At 37.9% G+C, this 17,338-nt stretch overlaps 1 protein-coding gene across 1 annotated transcript in view; it reads left to right on the top strand.

Moving 5' to 3' along the window:
• Positions 1–17,338, top strand: part of KCNH8 (potassium voltage-gated channel subfamily H member 8) — a 373,933-nt gene that overhangs the window by 243,973 nt on the left and 112,622 nt on the right. Inside the window, exons 6-7 of the mRNA XM_059390865.1 lie at positions 2,850–3,007; positions 8,700–8,907. Of these exons, the coding sequence (XP_059246848.1) occupies positions 2,850–3,007; positions 8,700–8,907 (366 nt within the window). The remainder of the gene's footprint in view (positions 1–2,849; positions 3,008–8,699; positions 8,908–17,338) is intronic.

The raw sequence follows: 17,338 nt of genomic DNA, 5'->3' as shown, positions 1-17,338 counted from the left end.
AATGAGAAGTGCTCATGCTACCCTCACAGCCTGATGGCATTCCAGTGTTCTGTTCCTTCTTGGTGGCCCTGCAGCATGATAGAACTTTTACTTTGCAGCAGAAACCATCTTGGGATGGTTTTCATCTTTTGTGAATGGTTTAGCCACTGATTCCTTCTTTCCAATTTTCAATATTAGCAAAGAACTATTTCAATGTTTTTATTTTTTTGACAAAAATGTGACTTTTAATAATGCCATTTTAAAAAAGTTGGCTTATTCACAGTAGACTAGAAAAATTACTTTCTTTTTAAGTTCCCCAGAACTTGCTTCCAGAGTTGGGAGGGGACTGGCCTCTATGAAGGTACCAAAAGTCAAAGCACTAAATTGGAAATTAGGAGACTTGGATTTGGGTCTTGCTCATTCACTAACTAGCTGAGGAGTCTAATCCCATGCTTCAGTTTCATCATTTGTGTGACTCTGGACAAGTCACTTCAGTTCCTTTGTGTCTCAGTTTCCTCATCTGTAAAGAGGATCATAAAAGTGTCTAGCTCTTAGCACTGTTGTAAGGAGTCCATGAGATAATGATTATAAATGGTCCAGAATAGTACTGGGCTCATGCTAACAGCATCTGTGGTATCTCTAATAATGTAATAGTAATCTGTCTTGTCATAGTTCCTATATTATCTCTCTTCACAAGGCTATGATGAGAACCAAATGACAGAACACATGTTGTATTCATTTAAAAAAAAAAAAAGATTTTATTTATTTGAGAGAAAGAGAGCATGGGGAGGTTCAAAGGAAGAAGATGACTCCCCACTGAGCAGGGAGCTGGATGCGGGACTCAATCCTGGGACTCCAGTATCATGACCTGAGCTGAAGGCAGCCGTTTAACCAACTGAGCCACCAGGAACCCCCATGTTGTATTCATTTCTTTAGTGCTACCCAGCCAATCGCCACAAAGTTGGTAGCTTAAAACAGGAGTTATTGATTATTTTGTTTCTATAGGTTAGATAGGTCTGGCCTACCTGGGTACTCTGCTCAGAGCTTCATAAGGCTGAAATCCAGGTGTCAACTCGGTCTTTCTTTCTGGACCTAAGATCCTCTTGCAAACTCATGTGGCTGTTGGAAGAACTCATTTCCTTAGGATGGAAGTCGCCATTTCTTGCTAGATGTCAGCAAGGGGCCACTGTCAACAACTAAAGACAGTCTGTCTCTCCGTGTCACGTGGTCTTTTCAGCATCGTCGCCATTGCTTTCTTCCCGCTCAGGAAGAATGTATCTCACTGGTTTCCAATCCCTTACCACCAGCTGAAGAAAACTTGCTTGTACAGGACTTACCTGATCAAGTGAGGCCATCCAGGCGAATCTCCTGTTAGCCATATACTATAACATGACCATGGCATGATATCATGCTCACAGGTTCCACCCCACTTAAGGGGAGAAGATTGTGTGAGAGAGGTCATTGTTGAATTCTGCTTACCACAAATGTGAACAAGAAGTGAAAAGTAAAAACAACATACCTAGTACACATTATGTATGTCGTATCACTGCCATTCATCATGATTGTGATGTCAAATTTTTACCCTCACGCAGCCCTATTCTACTTATTTTCAAAGGTTTAAATGAACTGTAAAGAGTATTCCAATTCATTCAATAACCATGCAACTCAGAGCTTTGCATTTGCTTTGTAACTCCCTCCATTCCTATTTTCTTTGGTATATTTTCTTCCCACATTCCCTCCTTTGTTCATTGAGTCCATGAATCACGGCACTCCCCACGAATGAAGTTCCACAGAGAAGTATGTTGTATTGAATTCATGGCCCATAAAATACTCAACCATCATCCTCCTTGCATGTGTGTAGCAATCCTGAAATTCCCCATGACCCGTTTGTGCTCAGCTCTGAAACAGACGAAGGAAAAGGTAATCTCTTCCAGTGCTTTAAAGATATTTAACCCAGGGACTAATAGAGATGTTTATTTATAGATCGCAGGAGTGACCCCAAGACGATCCTTGTGGCTCTGGTCATCATTTACCAGCACTCATGAAGGCCATATATTGTTGAAAGCTTCTTAATATTTAGTAAATATAAATATAAAATAGAATATAAAATAAAAATATAATAAAATGTAAGGAAGGGTTGAAAATGATCACATCGTCCACGAAAATGGAATGGGGAAATTTAACCTAGAAAGTTAAACAAGAATCTTCTGGTATTTTTTTTAATATAAGTGCCATTAGGGCAGAGATGATTCTCTGCCTACACAGAGATTAGTAAAACTTCGTTCATGAAATAAAGTACAATTTTATTTAAAAAAAAAGATTACAAACTAGAAATTATATCTGTGTTCAAAATCATCTTTGGCACTGTTGAAATTATGATCATGGATATGTTACTTTTCCTCCATAAGACTTAGTTAAAAAAAAAAAAAAAGTAGTTTCTGCCTCTTTAATATAGAGGTAATACTGTCTACTTAAGAACATGTTCTGAGGATTAAGTGAAATAACCTATGCTGAGTTCTTAGGACAATGCCAAGGACATAGTGAGCATTTAGTAACTGATGACTATTGTTGTTATTGTTATTTTTATTCATTTAATTATGCTAACGTGTGGCCCCACTACTTCCTTCACCCTTCCTCAATACCTGTTCGTTGAATTAAACTGGATCTGTCAAGAAGAGAATTTCAGGTGCTATCAGTCTGAAACACACTATGAGGTTACTATTTGACTGATTTTATATAATTTTATGCAATTTTCTTCCTCCACCTTTCCTCCCTGCCCGCGTGTCTGCCTACCTCCATCCTTCCTTCTTTCCTCCTTTTCTTCTTTCTACGCCTTCCTCCTCTTTCTCTTATCTTTTTTTCTCAAGCAGATATTATTTTAAATTTCCGAACAACCTATGTCAGCAAGTCTGGCCAAGTTATCTTTGAAGCAAGATCAATCTGCATCCACTACGTCACAACCTGGTTCATCATTGATTTAATCGCAGCCCTGCCGTTTGATCTCCTGTATGCTTTCAATGTCACAGTGGTGAGTAAAGAGCTCCCTTCTGCATGACCTTAAAGGTTATTTTTAACCCTGTGTTTATTTTCCACATGTTCAGGTTTTAAGTGTTTGTGACAGTCTGTGCACCTAGGATTTTATGCCCTCCTGAATAAAGACGCCAAAGTGGCCAAGAGTATACAAGCCACAGACAGTCCATTTGAAGAAGTTACTTCCTTTTAAAATTTGCGTTACTGGTTTGAGTTATTTAAATACCTAGACCATGGGGTCCCTGGGTGGCTCAGTGGGTTAAAGCCTCTGCCTTTGGCTCAGGTCATGATCTCAGGGTCCTGGGATAGAGCCCTACATCAGGCCCTCCACTCAGCAAGGAGCCTGCTTCCCGCTCTCTCTCTCTCTGCCTGCTTCTCTGCCTACTTATAATTTCTGTCTGTCATATAAATAAATAAAATCTTTTAAAAAATAAATAAATACCTAGACCAGGATATCCCAAAAGCCAGAGTTTCATCAATAGCAACTCAGAACAAATCCTTTGGTAAGGAAACCATCTGCAGGAATACAAGCCTTATTTTTCATTCCTAAGGCAGTTATTTGCCTCCAAAGTTTAGTGTAGAGTTTAAGATTTCTTCTAGTTTTAGGACTTTTAATCTCTACCTCTTGAGTGTTTCATTATTCACTGGCAAAACAAAGATAGGACAGATCAAAATACAGAAGAGTACTGAAATTAATATAAGAATTCAACCAATTCTTAGAAGTCCTTGTAAAAATGTTGGGAGGAACAGAAATGTAAAATGATACAATGGCCATGAACTTGAGAGCTTTGTTGGATCTTTGACTTTTCTGTAGGATTGTAACTTCTCTTTCTTCATGGAAACTCTTCACACAACCTCATGCCTTTCGCAGAAAAGCAAGTACGTCCCTTGGTGGTAGCAGCTATTTTTACTATTGAACAATGGTTGTTCTTAAGAGCGTTAAGTGTTCCCTATACATAGAGAGAATTTAGGGACATATAATAGCATTTTGGGGCCAATGATGCAATTTGCTCCTAAAGTTTTTTAAATTAGCATATAATGTATTATTTGTTTCAGGGGTGCAGGTCTGCGAATCATCAGGCTTACACACTTAACAGCGCTCACCGTAGCACATACCCTCCCCAATGTCCATCCCCCAGCGACCCCACTCCTCCCACCCTCTTCCCCTCCAGCAACCCTCAGTTTGTTTCCTGAGATTAAGAGAGTAACAAATTTTAGCAGGCAAAAATTTACTAAACATTAGTTCAAATTAAACATATTTCTTACTCAGTCGACAACCCCTTGAGATTCTCTATCAAGAATTTAAAAGCATAGTTTTCAATATTAAAGTGATCATTGTTTTTCAAATAGAGTCTTTATTGACTTCATAATGAAGATTGAACTGTAATCCTGCCTATTTAGTGCAGATTTGTGCAGTTGTTGATGACCTATATGAGAGTATTTTTCTTTTCTTTTTCTTTCTTTTTTTTTTTTTAAGATGGAAAGTTGAGAGTGTCAACATCTTTAAGAGGTTTATAAGTCAACTGGAAGGAAACCTCTGGGGAAAAATTTAGTGTATAATATCAATCAGTGCCACTTTGAATTGTTATCCAGGCTTTTTAAAGTGCTTTTTAAAATTGAATTTGACTAGATAAGTGTACTGTAATGAAAGCATAATGACTTAAAACAAGGTTTTTGCAAGACTGCAACAAAAAAATTTCAGAAGAAATATATAATTCACAAAATGTTAAAAATTTTCCACATTCTCCTGGATAATTGTTAAATAAATGGTGTTTAATAGAGTGTGCTCTGAATTAAATTACTGCTTTGCTACTAAATACTAACAATACTGTTTTATATTCCACTTCTCTTTGGGCACCGAACAAATAAAATTGTTTAAAATAGATATTATATAATTATTTGTAAAATGTATACAATTTTAAGATATATAACCTGCTTATATATCATTAACATCCTCACTGCCTAAAATTAACACAAACGATTTTTGAAAAAAGTCTAATTCTCATATTTTGATGAATTTTAAATATTTACACACTTTTATTGGATTCTTGCTTCCTTTCTTCATTCTGTCTTGTGAAATCTGACATGAACATTTTATAAAGAATGCAAGTTATATATCAAGATCTACATTAGAAAGAAAGAAAAAGAGGAAGGAATAAAGGAATCTGTCTTCACAGTGATAATTTTTGTTTCTCACAGGAGGAAGCATGTGATCATTAACAAATTGGCACATAAATTTGCTATGCCCCCAAATATATTATTCAAGATGAAATATTCTATTTGAACAGAAAAGCTTGTTCAGTGTATTGTGTTTACTCCCTAGGAAAACATAAGCTATGAGTAATGGTTTATGCATTATATGATTTTTTTTTATACTGCACAGACTTAAAAAAAAAAAAAAAGAAAGAAAGAAATAAATAAGCAAACACAGGTGTTGGTTTTCCAGATTTAAAATACATCCAGTAAGTTCATCTCTGCAGATGACATTCAAAAATTCATTACAACCATCAAAAATGTATTAGATACTCTAATTTTTACTTTGCCTGTAATTGCTGGTGGTAAATATTTTATATACAACTCACACATTTCTTTAATAAAATTTACTATGTGTAAATCACTATGAAAGGCACTCTGAGAGACAAAGCTGTGAATGAGAGATAGAAAATATGATAGAGTGAAAAAAGACAAAAGTATAAATCCCAGTCTTACTACTTACTGTCTGAGTGACTTCCTTGGGGAAGTTAACATCAAAATGGGCAAAATGAGTACAGAAATCACTACAGGGTTTCTCAGCAGCCTAAAAAGCCAACATTTCTATAAACTACCTTGCTAAGTGTCAAACACCCAGAAAGACCTCAGTACATGTTAATCAACTTCTCTTTCTCTCTTTCTCCCCTGTAGTGGATAGCCGGGGGTGGTCATGTCCTCCTGGTAATAGGGGAAACTGCCATTCGAAGGGGGTTCTGATGATTACATTACTGTCTTGCACCTGCCTATAAGCTGTTTCTAATTTTTATCAGTGACAAATTCAGAACTGCATCCCAAGAGTAGAAAGAATACTTTCCCTTTTTTAGATTATATGTTTCCATCTAAATCAAATGTGCCTCTTTCTTATGTCATTTATTAAGAGCCCAAACTCACATTTTATAGCAAGAAGCTGTTGACTCAGATAGGAATAAGCATAGTTTATTTAAAAAATGTCAGCAAAATCACTAAGGCTACCCGATCCTGGACACTAAGTTGTGTGTCCCCTATCTTTCCAAAAGGCTATTGTTCTCATGTAAGGACAGTCCCCCATTCTTCCCTCAAACTCATCTTTTTGGTCTGAGAAGATGGGGAGATTGCTCACATCAGTATTCTATGTTGAGTGGTGTCTTAGTCTGCTCGGTCTGCTATAACAAAATCTCATTAACTAGGTACCTTAAACAATAGTAATTTATTTCTCAAAAGAAGAAGTCTTCTTTTTCAGAAGAAGAATTTATTTCTCAGAAGACTGGGAAGTCCCAGATCAAGGTTCCAGCCAGTTTGGTTCTTGATGAGGGCTCTTTTCCTGGCTTGTAGACAGCTGTCTTCTTGCTGTGTTCTCACATATTGAGGGGAGAGAGAGACCCTGGGTTAAGGAGAGAGGGATTTGGGGAGAGAGAAAGAGAGGAGAAGAGAAGAGAGGAGAGGAGAAGGGAGAATTCTCTGGCCTCTTCTTATAAGGGCACTAATCCCATCTTGAGGATCCCATCCTCCTGACCTCATTTAAACCAAATCACTTCCCAAAAGCCCCATCACCCGTTATCATCACATTGAAGGCGAAGGGTTCAACACATGAGATTTGAAGGGACAAATTCAGTCCACAGCAGATGGCTTCCTCCATCTGGGATTTCTGTTTGAGGTTTCATTTCAATTACAAAACTGTCATCTATCTGTCAGATTCTTCGACCTATAAAATAAACTCTACCCCTGGCAATTCCTCTAAGCTACAAAGTAGATATTGCAAAATACTGGCATGGAATCGCCTGATTTACAATGAACCAGAGAACTGACAGATGAGAACTTGGCTGTGAAGGAAAAGAAAATAAAACTTGGCACAGAAGAATGAGAAAAAGAAATAAAAGCACAGCTAGCCTGCAAGAGCTTCTATTGACTTTGTGATTTTACTTTATTTCAGTATAGAATAAGTCACAAAATTACAACTGAAAATACTTTTGTTGAATTTCTATTATTATATTGAGTGTAGAATGTTTTGTATCTCAATGTATTACCCATTCATTCATTTAATACATATTTATTGAGTACTTAATATGTGTCAGGCACTGCTCTAGGTACACTTTTCTTAGACATAAGGGGAGATGGGTAGTGGTGGAAGGAACTGGAAGTCAACTGACTCCAGAGCTAATTACAAAGGCAAATTTACAGAAGAAGCTGACCTTGTTTGTGATTCTATCTGCTGAGGAAATACTGTTCTTAGGTGTAGCCATACAAACCACTTTCTTCCCCTTTATTTATGATTCCTTCACACACACACACATACACACACACACACACTCGAAAAGGCCAAATTTGTTAAACTATTTTCATATGAGCTAATACTATATTTCCCTTTTCCTTCTTTCTATTTTTTTTTAAGATTTTATCTATTTATCTGACAGAGATCACAAGTAGGCAGAGAGGCAGGCAGAGAGAGAGAGAGAGAGAGGAAAGGAAGCAGGCTCCCTGCTGAGCAGAGAGCTTGATGCGGGGCTCGATCCCAGGACCCCGAGACCATGACCTGAGCCGGAGGCAGAGGCTTAACCCACTGAGCCACCCAGGCGCCCCTATTTCCCTTTTCTATTTTAGAGTGTTCACTGAGGCTCTCTGAGGTGTGAAAGAGTATGCATTAGTGTACCACATATGTTGTTAACAATGACATGGACCATTCGGGTAGACACCAATGGTGCACATTTTTCAATTGGGTCCTAAAGTCAGGACAATAATCCCTTAGATGCAAGTGTATTGTTTTAGTGCATACGAAGGCAGGACCTAGGAGAGTTTTCGAAAATTTTGGTCTGTTTTAATTTTGGTTCCCGAAGCATGTCTGTTTGAGAGAGGGCTCAGAATACAAAAGCTTCAGGCACGTGTTTGTTCTATTGATGATGTTAGAGAGAAGAGAACACAGCCCAGGAGACAGGAGGTGCTACTGGTATTTGGGAGTAGATATTACACAAGTTTGATAGATCTAATCACTGTTTGTTTTAAAAACTAAGTTACCTTTGTTACCACTTCACATGGTTTTACTTCAGTGGGTACAAGTTATTGTTATAAGGCCAGTCTTACATGGACAGAGGGATGTGGAACTGAAAGAACACATATGGAAGAGGTGGAGACACCTTACGTTCAATCCTGAAATCATAATGTGTTTCATTTATGTATCGGAATACACAAAATTAGATTCAATCAAATAAGTAGAGAAAAAAGATAAATCCTAAGGAAAATAAGTATTAATTTGAAGAAATTAAGTTGTCTTATCATCTTTTATTCTATCACCTCTCGATGTAATGTGTGGAGAAGGGGCATTGGGATGGTCGTAAAAATGACCATAGCATGGGATTCATGATTATATTTCACTTCAAGAACTTTCCAGAATGGCTAGAAGTTAAAGTAACTGTAGTAGCATGCGAGGAGCCATGGGCCACGTTGTGCTGCTCTGTCTCCTCCCGCAGGTGTCTCTCGTGCATCTCCTGAAGACCGTTCGGCTGCTGCGTCTTTTGCGTCTCCTGCAGAAGTTAGACCGTTATTCCCAGCATAGCACAATCGTTCTGACTCTGCTCATGTCCATGTTTGCGCTCCTGGCACACTGGATGGCGTGTATCTGGTATGTCATTGGAAAAATGGAAAGGGAAGACAACAGCCTTCTGAAGTGGGAAGTTGGTAAGGGCTTACATTTGTCACATTTTCCATATTTAAATGAAAAAAAAAGATTGTCTAGAATTTAGAGGAGGTGAAAGATGAGTCCATAAATATGTCCTCTGACTGTCGATTTGTCTAATGCTTTTTCAGGGGTTTTGGGGCGGTGGTCCATGATGTAAGTGATTTCTTTTGAGAAAATTTTTTGGAAAATCCTTATTTTTTTTTTTAAAGAGTAATGGGTTAACATTTCAATGGGCTAACGGTTTAAAGTGACCAGCCAGGCTGTAGAAGTGTTTAGATAAGTAATGTGTGATCTTATCTGACATAGCCAATGCAAGGCTAGTACCATTGAATCACTGGGCAACTGTTCTATGGCCAATCATTTCTGTGAGAGAGAGAGTGAATATATTATAATGACACACTTTCCACATTTAGTATACTTTGAGAATTTGTGATGTTAGAGGGAACTGGATATTCACAAATATAATTTGTAGAATTTTGTGTCCCCATAATGCATGGGAATTTAAGGGAGATTTTTCCAAGCATTACATAATTCTGCATAAATGAATCTGAAATGTTCTGCACAGAAACACATTTTTAAACTTATGTTAACCACAAGAACTTTACAGAAAATGAAATTCTGAAGGCTATAACCCTCTATCCAAAAATATATGCTTTCTTCTCCCAGTCATTGTCTTTAGAGAACTGTCATAGTATCCCATGTAGAATTCTCCCCCACCCCCCGCCTTATTCTGTACATTTCATCAAAAGAATCTGTTTCTTGGTTGACTAGAAAATTCTTCACTTCTTTTCTCCAAAAATCAATCTTGAACTTTTGGAAGCTCAGACCCTTGTACAGGGATGAAACCACAAGAGATTCCCAAGAGAGAAACAGGTTCTAACTTTTCATACCTACACTTAATGGCAGAATGCATTGGGAACATCCCTGGGTTGGCTCTCATAATGCCACCCTCTCAGCAGAGGGCATATACAAAGCCTTCAAAGTATGTCTTTGGAGAATGAGCTGGAGACCCTAAGAAAAACATATTTCAGGGAGCAAATCTCCTATCTATGTTCTTTAAAATATTCCTGCACGTCTCTGTTTTGACCCTAAGCTACACCAAAGCAATGAGTACGTCCTGATCATTTTCATCTCAAACTGGTTTTATCTTCCTTATCAAAGTACTTCTTCTGTGTCTTGCTATGGACCTCAATTCTCAGAAATGAAGTCAAGAGAGAAATAAAACTGCAGTGTGAAAGCGGGAATGTTCTCCATAAAGAGAACGTGAGATGACATGTGAAAGACTGAGAGAAGGAAGACAGGGAGAGAAAAGACAATGAGGGGAAGGACAGAGAAGAGTTGATTAAAAGGAGGACTAAAGTTGGGATTGGACTTGGATTAAAACATTTCCTGTCCTTTAGTATTGTTTCCATTTCTATTTTCTTGTCCTGAAGGTTCCTTCATCACACACTCTGGTGTAGTCCTAATGGCGTTCAGTGAATTACATAGCATTAGCTCTCTGCCCTTTGTTTTGAATCCATATTGAAATTCTGACTTGTGGTCAGCCACCTGATTCCTTTCTGGGCCTGACCTAATTTCCTTCAGGCCCCAGACCTATGCAGTCATATTAATTTGTAAGTCTTGTCTAGTCTGAGAGTCTCCAGATGGGGAAATTCAGCTTATTCACGCTCTCAAATTTAGTTAGATGAGGAAAGCTTTTTGTTTCATTTCCAACACACCAGTTATGCTGCAGATGTACAAACTAGCCACTGTTTTTCTTCCCACAAACACACAGAGGTATTGATTTTCCAAGAAAAAAAGAAGACAACCATCTAAACTGCTTCAGTATTGCCCCCAACCTCTCCTACTCTTAAAAACTGATGTTATGGTTCAGTGTAACGAACGGGAGCTTGTGAAATGGATCTCAACAGACAAAGAAAGCACTGGCATAATACATGATGGGAAAAAAAACATTGGGTTGGGGCAACAGAACTCGTCATGGCTCCACCACTAACTGATTGTGCGGCTTGCAGTAATTTTGTTCACCTCTACAGGCCTCGGTTTCCTCATCTAGAACATGAGAAAACTCACCATATAACTCGAAAGTCTATTTCAGTTTCCATGATTTAAGATGTTAATGGAAGAACAAACCCAGTATTGTGTGCTTATTTTTATTTTTATCATAGATCAGTGTCCACATAAACTGTCAATAGCAACCACCCAATGTCAACAAGTTTGAGGAAAAAGAATGTGTCAGGAAGTACATCTTGTGATCACAGCATATTAAAGAATTGATAAGTTTTACTCAGTTATGATAAGAATAACTCAACCTTTATCTTTAGAGAATTAGATTTCCTGTCCAAACACCTCTCAGAATATGATCAGGATGATAGTATGCTAATTGTGTCTGTCAATATTGGATTTATAGGCTTGGCAACAAGGAACTTCCCTTCCCTTAAAATTACTTGTATTGTTGTTCATTTAGAATGTTCTCCAGCTGAGATTGGGACCTCTTCTACTTAATTTTTTTTTAATGAAGCAGCTGAGAATCTAGGTTAATTTAGTTTTTACTATGGAATTTGTACACTAGTACTGTCTTATCTTTTTTGTTCAAGTACCGTGAATCAAAAAATTCTTCACACAAATAAAATTTGATTAAATAACATTTTCTTCATGTTGTGACTAACATCAGATGTATAGAACAGATTCCCAGTCCCAAGGGATAAAATGGAATTTTTTTTCTAATCATTATTAATTGCCTTGAAATGATTTTTTCCCCCTTTTGTCCTTGGTAGCTCTACTACTCGCAGCTAGAGAGAGTGCCAATATTTTGTATCAGATCAAATCAAAGTTAAACTTTAAAAAGGATTGCAGGATCACTTCTCTATAAGATACCTATTTTTGGAAGGAAGAATTAATACCCATCGACTAATTGTACCAGAGGCTGGTTATGAACTGATTTTCCTGGTGTTATTTTTACTTCATATTCTTATGTGCTTTTATGCTATATTTTAAGAACTGTAAGGTTGGCTTATTGTTTCATGGAATTTTAGACTTGGGAGGACCTTAATCCAACTTTTTTGATTTTACGGTGAAAAAATCCAGCTGTAGGCTTTGCAAGCTCTGTGGTGTAGGGGTTATTATCTGGTGTGTATTCACTGCTGTATCCTCACTGTGGTGTATAGTTCCTGGCACATGGCAAACGTGTAGAAAAAAAAAATGTTGAATGAGTTAATCTTCATTCAATTACTAAATGACAGTCATGGGGCAAAAGCTTAGGTTCCCTAACTCCTTGTGTATAATTCCTTCTAATAATTTTGAATACTATGAAATTAGAGGAAATAGCTGTTTAGCAAATCTTTTCCAGCAGGATGATTGAGAGGAGAAGAACAAATAGGGTGATCACTTAAGATTTGGTTAGTCGGGGTGCCTGGGTGGCTCAGTTGGTTAAGCCGCTGCCTTTGGCTTGGGTCATGATGCTAGCATTCTGGGGTCGAGCCCCACATTGGGCTCCTTGCTCAGCGGGGGGGCCTGCTTCTCCCCTGCCTGCGATTCCTCCTGCTTGTGCGTGCCCTCTCCCTCTCTCCCTTTTGCTCTCTCCCTCTCTCTGTCAAATAAGTAAATTAAAAAAAAAAAAATAGAAGAAGAAGGTTTGGTTACTCATTCAAAAAATACTTTCTGAGTGCCCACTACATACTTGCTTGGTCCTGTGTAAGGCACTCAAGTTACCAAAACTAATATACTTAATGTCATGGAGCTTAAAGTCCAGTAGTTAAACAGAGACAAATAGCTCAATGGATATATCCCAGTGTGATAGTTCTATAACCGGAACGTGCATAAAGGGGAGGTAGCTAGATCTAACTAGCATATCAGCAAATGCTTTTCCAAGATGAGCTGGTTTTAAGAGATGAATAGGTCTTGTCTCTGCAGATGCTGAGGAAGGGACATGGATGAGGGCAGGAACATGGCTACACGAAGCAGGTCAATCGCATAAAGGGTGAACGGGGTAGTAAGGTGATGAAGCTAAAGTGTCCGTTAGTCAGGGACCGGATCTTTAAAGACCATTCATGCTAAGCCTTCGAGTTTGGACTTCCTCCTAAGGCTATAGTGAAACATATAATTCTCTCAAGCAGTGATCCTTTGAATATAGAACCCCAGGGAAAAGGGGGAGATGTTTTGCTCTGCTTCATTTTCAATATCTATGAATTGGCAATAATAATGGTGCCTACCTCGTTAGGGCTGCCAGTACTAAATTAGGAAATCTATGGGAGCTATTTAATACTGTGCCTGGCACCTAGCAAATTCTCAATAGATAGTAGCCATTATAGCCATCATTACCATTTTATTATGACAGTTACTTCTAATAAGGAATGTACTGTGAACTGTTACTAGTGATACTTAACGATTTTATATGGGAAGAGTATTAAGAAATGCTCTAAAAAAATATTTCCCTTTAACTTTAATTGTAGTGCTGGACAACAAATTTTATGCTTTTGCCCATCTTCAAAATAAAAAAGACTACAATTTATATTTAGCCAGTCTCGGAAAAATTAGTAAATTTCACCTAGTCTGACAGTTGCTCGCATACAGATTTCCCCCTTCCAGGTTAATACAGGCGACAGGTCCAACATCTATCCTATCAGCTTGTTGGGATATAGAAAAATTTTATAGAACTTAGTACTTCAAGGGCAAGATTTAATACTACATTAGAGAGGCATAACACAACTGAGTCTAAGTGTGTTTTTTATTTATTTTTATTTTTTAAATATTTATTTATTTGAGGGGGGAGGGTGGGGAAGGGACAAGAGAGAACCTTAGACCACTCCCCACTGAGTGCAGACCCCCACAGGGCTCCATCTTCTCACCCAGAGATCATGACCTGAGCTGACATCAAGAATCAGATGTTGAACCAATTGAGACATCCAGAAACCTCTAAGTGTGCTTTTTAAATTAAAATTTTTATTTTGGCTGCAGACATGTTTTAGAATGATCTCTTTGGTTGGGGGGGGTGTCTTTTCTATGAGAAGACTTCAATAAATACCCAGCTAGAAATGTGTGAGAAGACATGCGTATTTCTGTACAACTCAGTTAACGTAGGGATATATTATTTTAATGAAAACTTATGAAGTCCAATTAATGACAGATAAAACTCAATTATTAACATTGAATTAGTCCTTAAAGAGGTTCAGAGGATACTGAATAGAATATAATGGTTCTGATTTAAGTGAGAAAGATTTGTATTTGTATTTTGCTTCTGGGATTCATTAGGCATGTGATTTTGGCCAAGATGATTTCAGTGCATGACCTTTTACACAAGGATCTTTAATTTTCTAGTCTGTAAAATGGGTATGGTAGTATTGACCCTCAGTGCTTTTGAGTTTTAGAGGCACTCAAGTTGACATACCTAACATAGTCTGGTACATAGTACATTCTGATAGCTGAGAACTACCACCATTAAGACACCTCCTTCAATCTTCATACTAATTAGGGCTATTCTCGACCTGCAGCTACCTGCTGAAACTTACATCAATGAAATAGCAGTACTATTGAAGCGTAGTGAGGAGGTGATATTTCTGTAACAGTCATGATTCTTGGTTGCAAACAAAAACAGAAAAGGAATCCATCAACAGGACTTGCAGACTCAGAATTAGAGAGGGAACAAGACTTAGGGAAAGAACATAATCCAAGGCAGCTCTGAAGGTCCCAATGCAGGATGCACAGTTGCTAACATTTTGCAAACAGGCCTAGACATGTTTCTGTCTTTATAGATGCTATGACAGAGTCCTAACCTCCTGTTTGTCTCTGATTCGCAACCCCCGAAGGGAGAATCCAATAGGCCAAGCTTAGTTATATGCTCAAACACTGACTACTGGGGTGAGAAGGACCTCCCACCTTCCATTTCCACAGTGGAAAGCGGGGCCCTGTATCTCTCCATTACTATGTATGATGGAGAGAATACCTGCTTCGCCTAAGATTTTAGACAGTCAAAAAAAAAAAAAAAAGTCTTCTACAATAAAATCTTTACCCTTACATTTAAAAACAATACAACTCAGATGCCTGGGTGGCTCAGTTGGTTAAGTGGCTGCCTTCAGCTCAGGCCATGATCCCAGGGTCCTGGGATGGAGTCCTGCATCGAGCTCCTTGCTATGCAGGGAGCCTGCTTCTCCCTCTGCGTGCCGCACCCCCTGCTTGTGCTTGCTCTCTGTCTCCTTCTCCCTTATAGATAAGTAAATAAAATCCTTTAAAAAATAAAAGTAAATAAAAAATAAAAACAGTACAACTTACAAAAACATTTATTAAAATGCCTCTATGAATCATACGCTTCTCAGACATCATCATGTCAAATGGAATTAGCTGGAACATGGAGTTGTGGTAATTATCAAGGCTTTTGCTCACTATAATACAGTCTGTGCTCCTTATGTAAACGTCACAGTGGCCTTCTATTTACCAAGCTGTTCCCTCTACTAGACTGCATCTTGATCAGTAGCTCCCAGTTGTAGCTAAAATGCTTCCTTATATTCTTTCTCAAAGCCATCTCTATTTCTAAAGCTTTGACATGCTGAACTTTAAAATAGATAATCTGCTGCAGAGGTTAGAGATGAGAGTATACTATAATAGAGAGAAGCATTTTTATCTTTTAATCCTTTGGCTGGAGTAAGCTTATCCATTGTGGATGCCTAAAAGTGTATCTGTACCATTGACAAAAAAAAAGAAAAGAAAAGAAAAGAAAGAAAAAAGAAAAAAAAGGAGAAAAACAAGCCCAAAAATCTAGAATGGGAAGAAAAGGATTAAGTGAGATATCATTTTCAAACTTTCATCGACCATTTTAATCCTAAATCTGATCCTCGTTGGATAAAACATCATAAAAGCTGATTGATCTGTAGGGCTCTCTAGTTATTAACTGCTTAGCATTTACAAGCCTTATGCAGTGGGGGAAGAAAATAACCAGTCTTATAATATTGTGAGCTGGTTATTTCAATAACTATACCAATTTTTCCTTAAGATAGAATTGAGTAGTAGTCTACATTTTTAGGTTTTGTATAAAAGATTATAAAAAACTGTAGATTCTCATTTTATGGAATATATGAAATAAAGAAAGGGGAGAAAAGGCCTAAAATGAAGGTCTCCATCCATTAAAATATACCCTAGTGAGGGACATCTGTGCTCTTATTTAAAAAAAAAAACATACACAAGATGTTAAACTTTAACATGTACTGAAATCACCTGAGTATTGTATTAAAATACAGATTCTAACTCAGTAAGTCTGAGGTAGAGCCCAAGACCCAGCATGTTTAACAAGCTCCCAGGTGAAGTCCGGGCTGCTGATCCCCTGTCCTAGTTTGAGGAGCAAGGTTTTTAAAAAGTCTGGGAGATTTCTGTGACTTTGATATTCCCGGTTTATAAACAGTCCTAAACCAGCAACAGCTCAGTACTTCTAATCTTTTTCCACATTCCTGTCCCTTTTCAATCCTCATATCGTCTGTGAATTTTTTTGGATATGGTAATGGCCCAGGCGAGTCCACTGAGAAAGAATTAACCTCAATGCTGGAGCAATACAACACTATGGTTTATTTATTTATTTTTTTTTTTAGAGAGTTTATTTATTTTTCAGAGGGAGAGAGAGAGAGAGTAAAGCAGGGGGAGCAGCAGGCAGAGGGAGAAGCAGGCTGCTTCTCCTGCTGAGCAAGGAGCCCAGTGTGGGATTGATCGCAGAACACTGAAATCATGACCTGAGCTGAAGACGGACACTTCACCAGCGAGCCACCCAGGCGTCACAACACAGTGGTTAAATATCATCATCAGGAACAATTTATATTACTGGTAGTTCTGAGAAACTAAAATTGAACACTATCAGTTTTAAAAGAGTTGCCGATGCTCTATTCTATTTTGATAAAGATGTCTAGAAAACAGAAACGTTTTCCTGTTTTCAGAGCAAGAGTTTACTCTCTTGCCAAAAGAGCAAATGGTTTATTCTTTTCTTTCTTTCTTCTTCCTTCCTTCCTTCCTTCTAGTAAAGTTGATGCACAATGTTACATTAGTTTCAGATGGCAAAGGGTTTATTCTTAAAATTCAGATTTCCATTGTACTTTCTGAATATAATGGTAAACTTTACTTATAAAAATTGAGGAAATAAAGTATATATTAATGTCCAATTCTAAGGTTGAAATTATCTCTGTAGTCTAACCTTGGGTGTTTCAAAATTATTTGGGCATTTAGAAATCAAGCAGCAGAAAATTAGCTTTTTTAAAAAATGTTTTATTTTTGTTTTTAAAGATTTTATTTATTTATTTGTCAGAGAGAGAACAGCAGGCAGAGGGAGAGGCAGGCTCCCCGCCGAGCAAGGAGCCCAATGCAGGACTCAATCCCAGCCAGCAGCCTGGGACCATGACCCAAGCCGAAGGCAGACACTTAACCAACTGAGTCACCCAGGCTTCCCCCCAAATTAGCTTT

The sequence above is a fragment of the Mustela nigripes genome, chromosome 2 (assembly GCF_022355385.1).
Source record: "Mustela nigripes isolate SB6536 chromosome 2, MUSNIG.SB6536, whole genome shotgun sequence".
In the NCBI taxonomy this organism is placed as follows: domain Eukaryota; kingdom Metazoa; phylum Chordata; class Mammalia; order Carnivora; family Mustelidae; genus Mustela; species Mustela nigripes.
The sequence above is the reverse complement of the archived record's forward strand: the minus strand, read 5'-3'. Positions and strand labels throughout refer to the sequence as shown.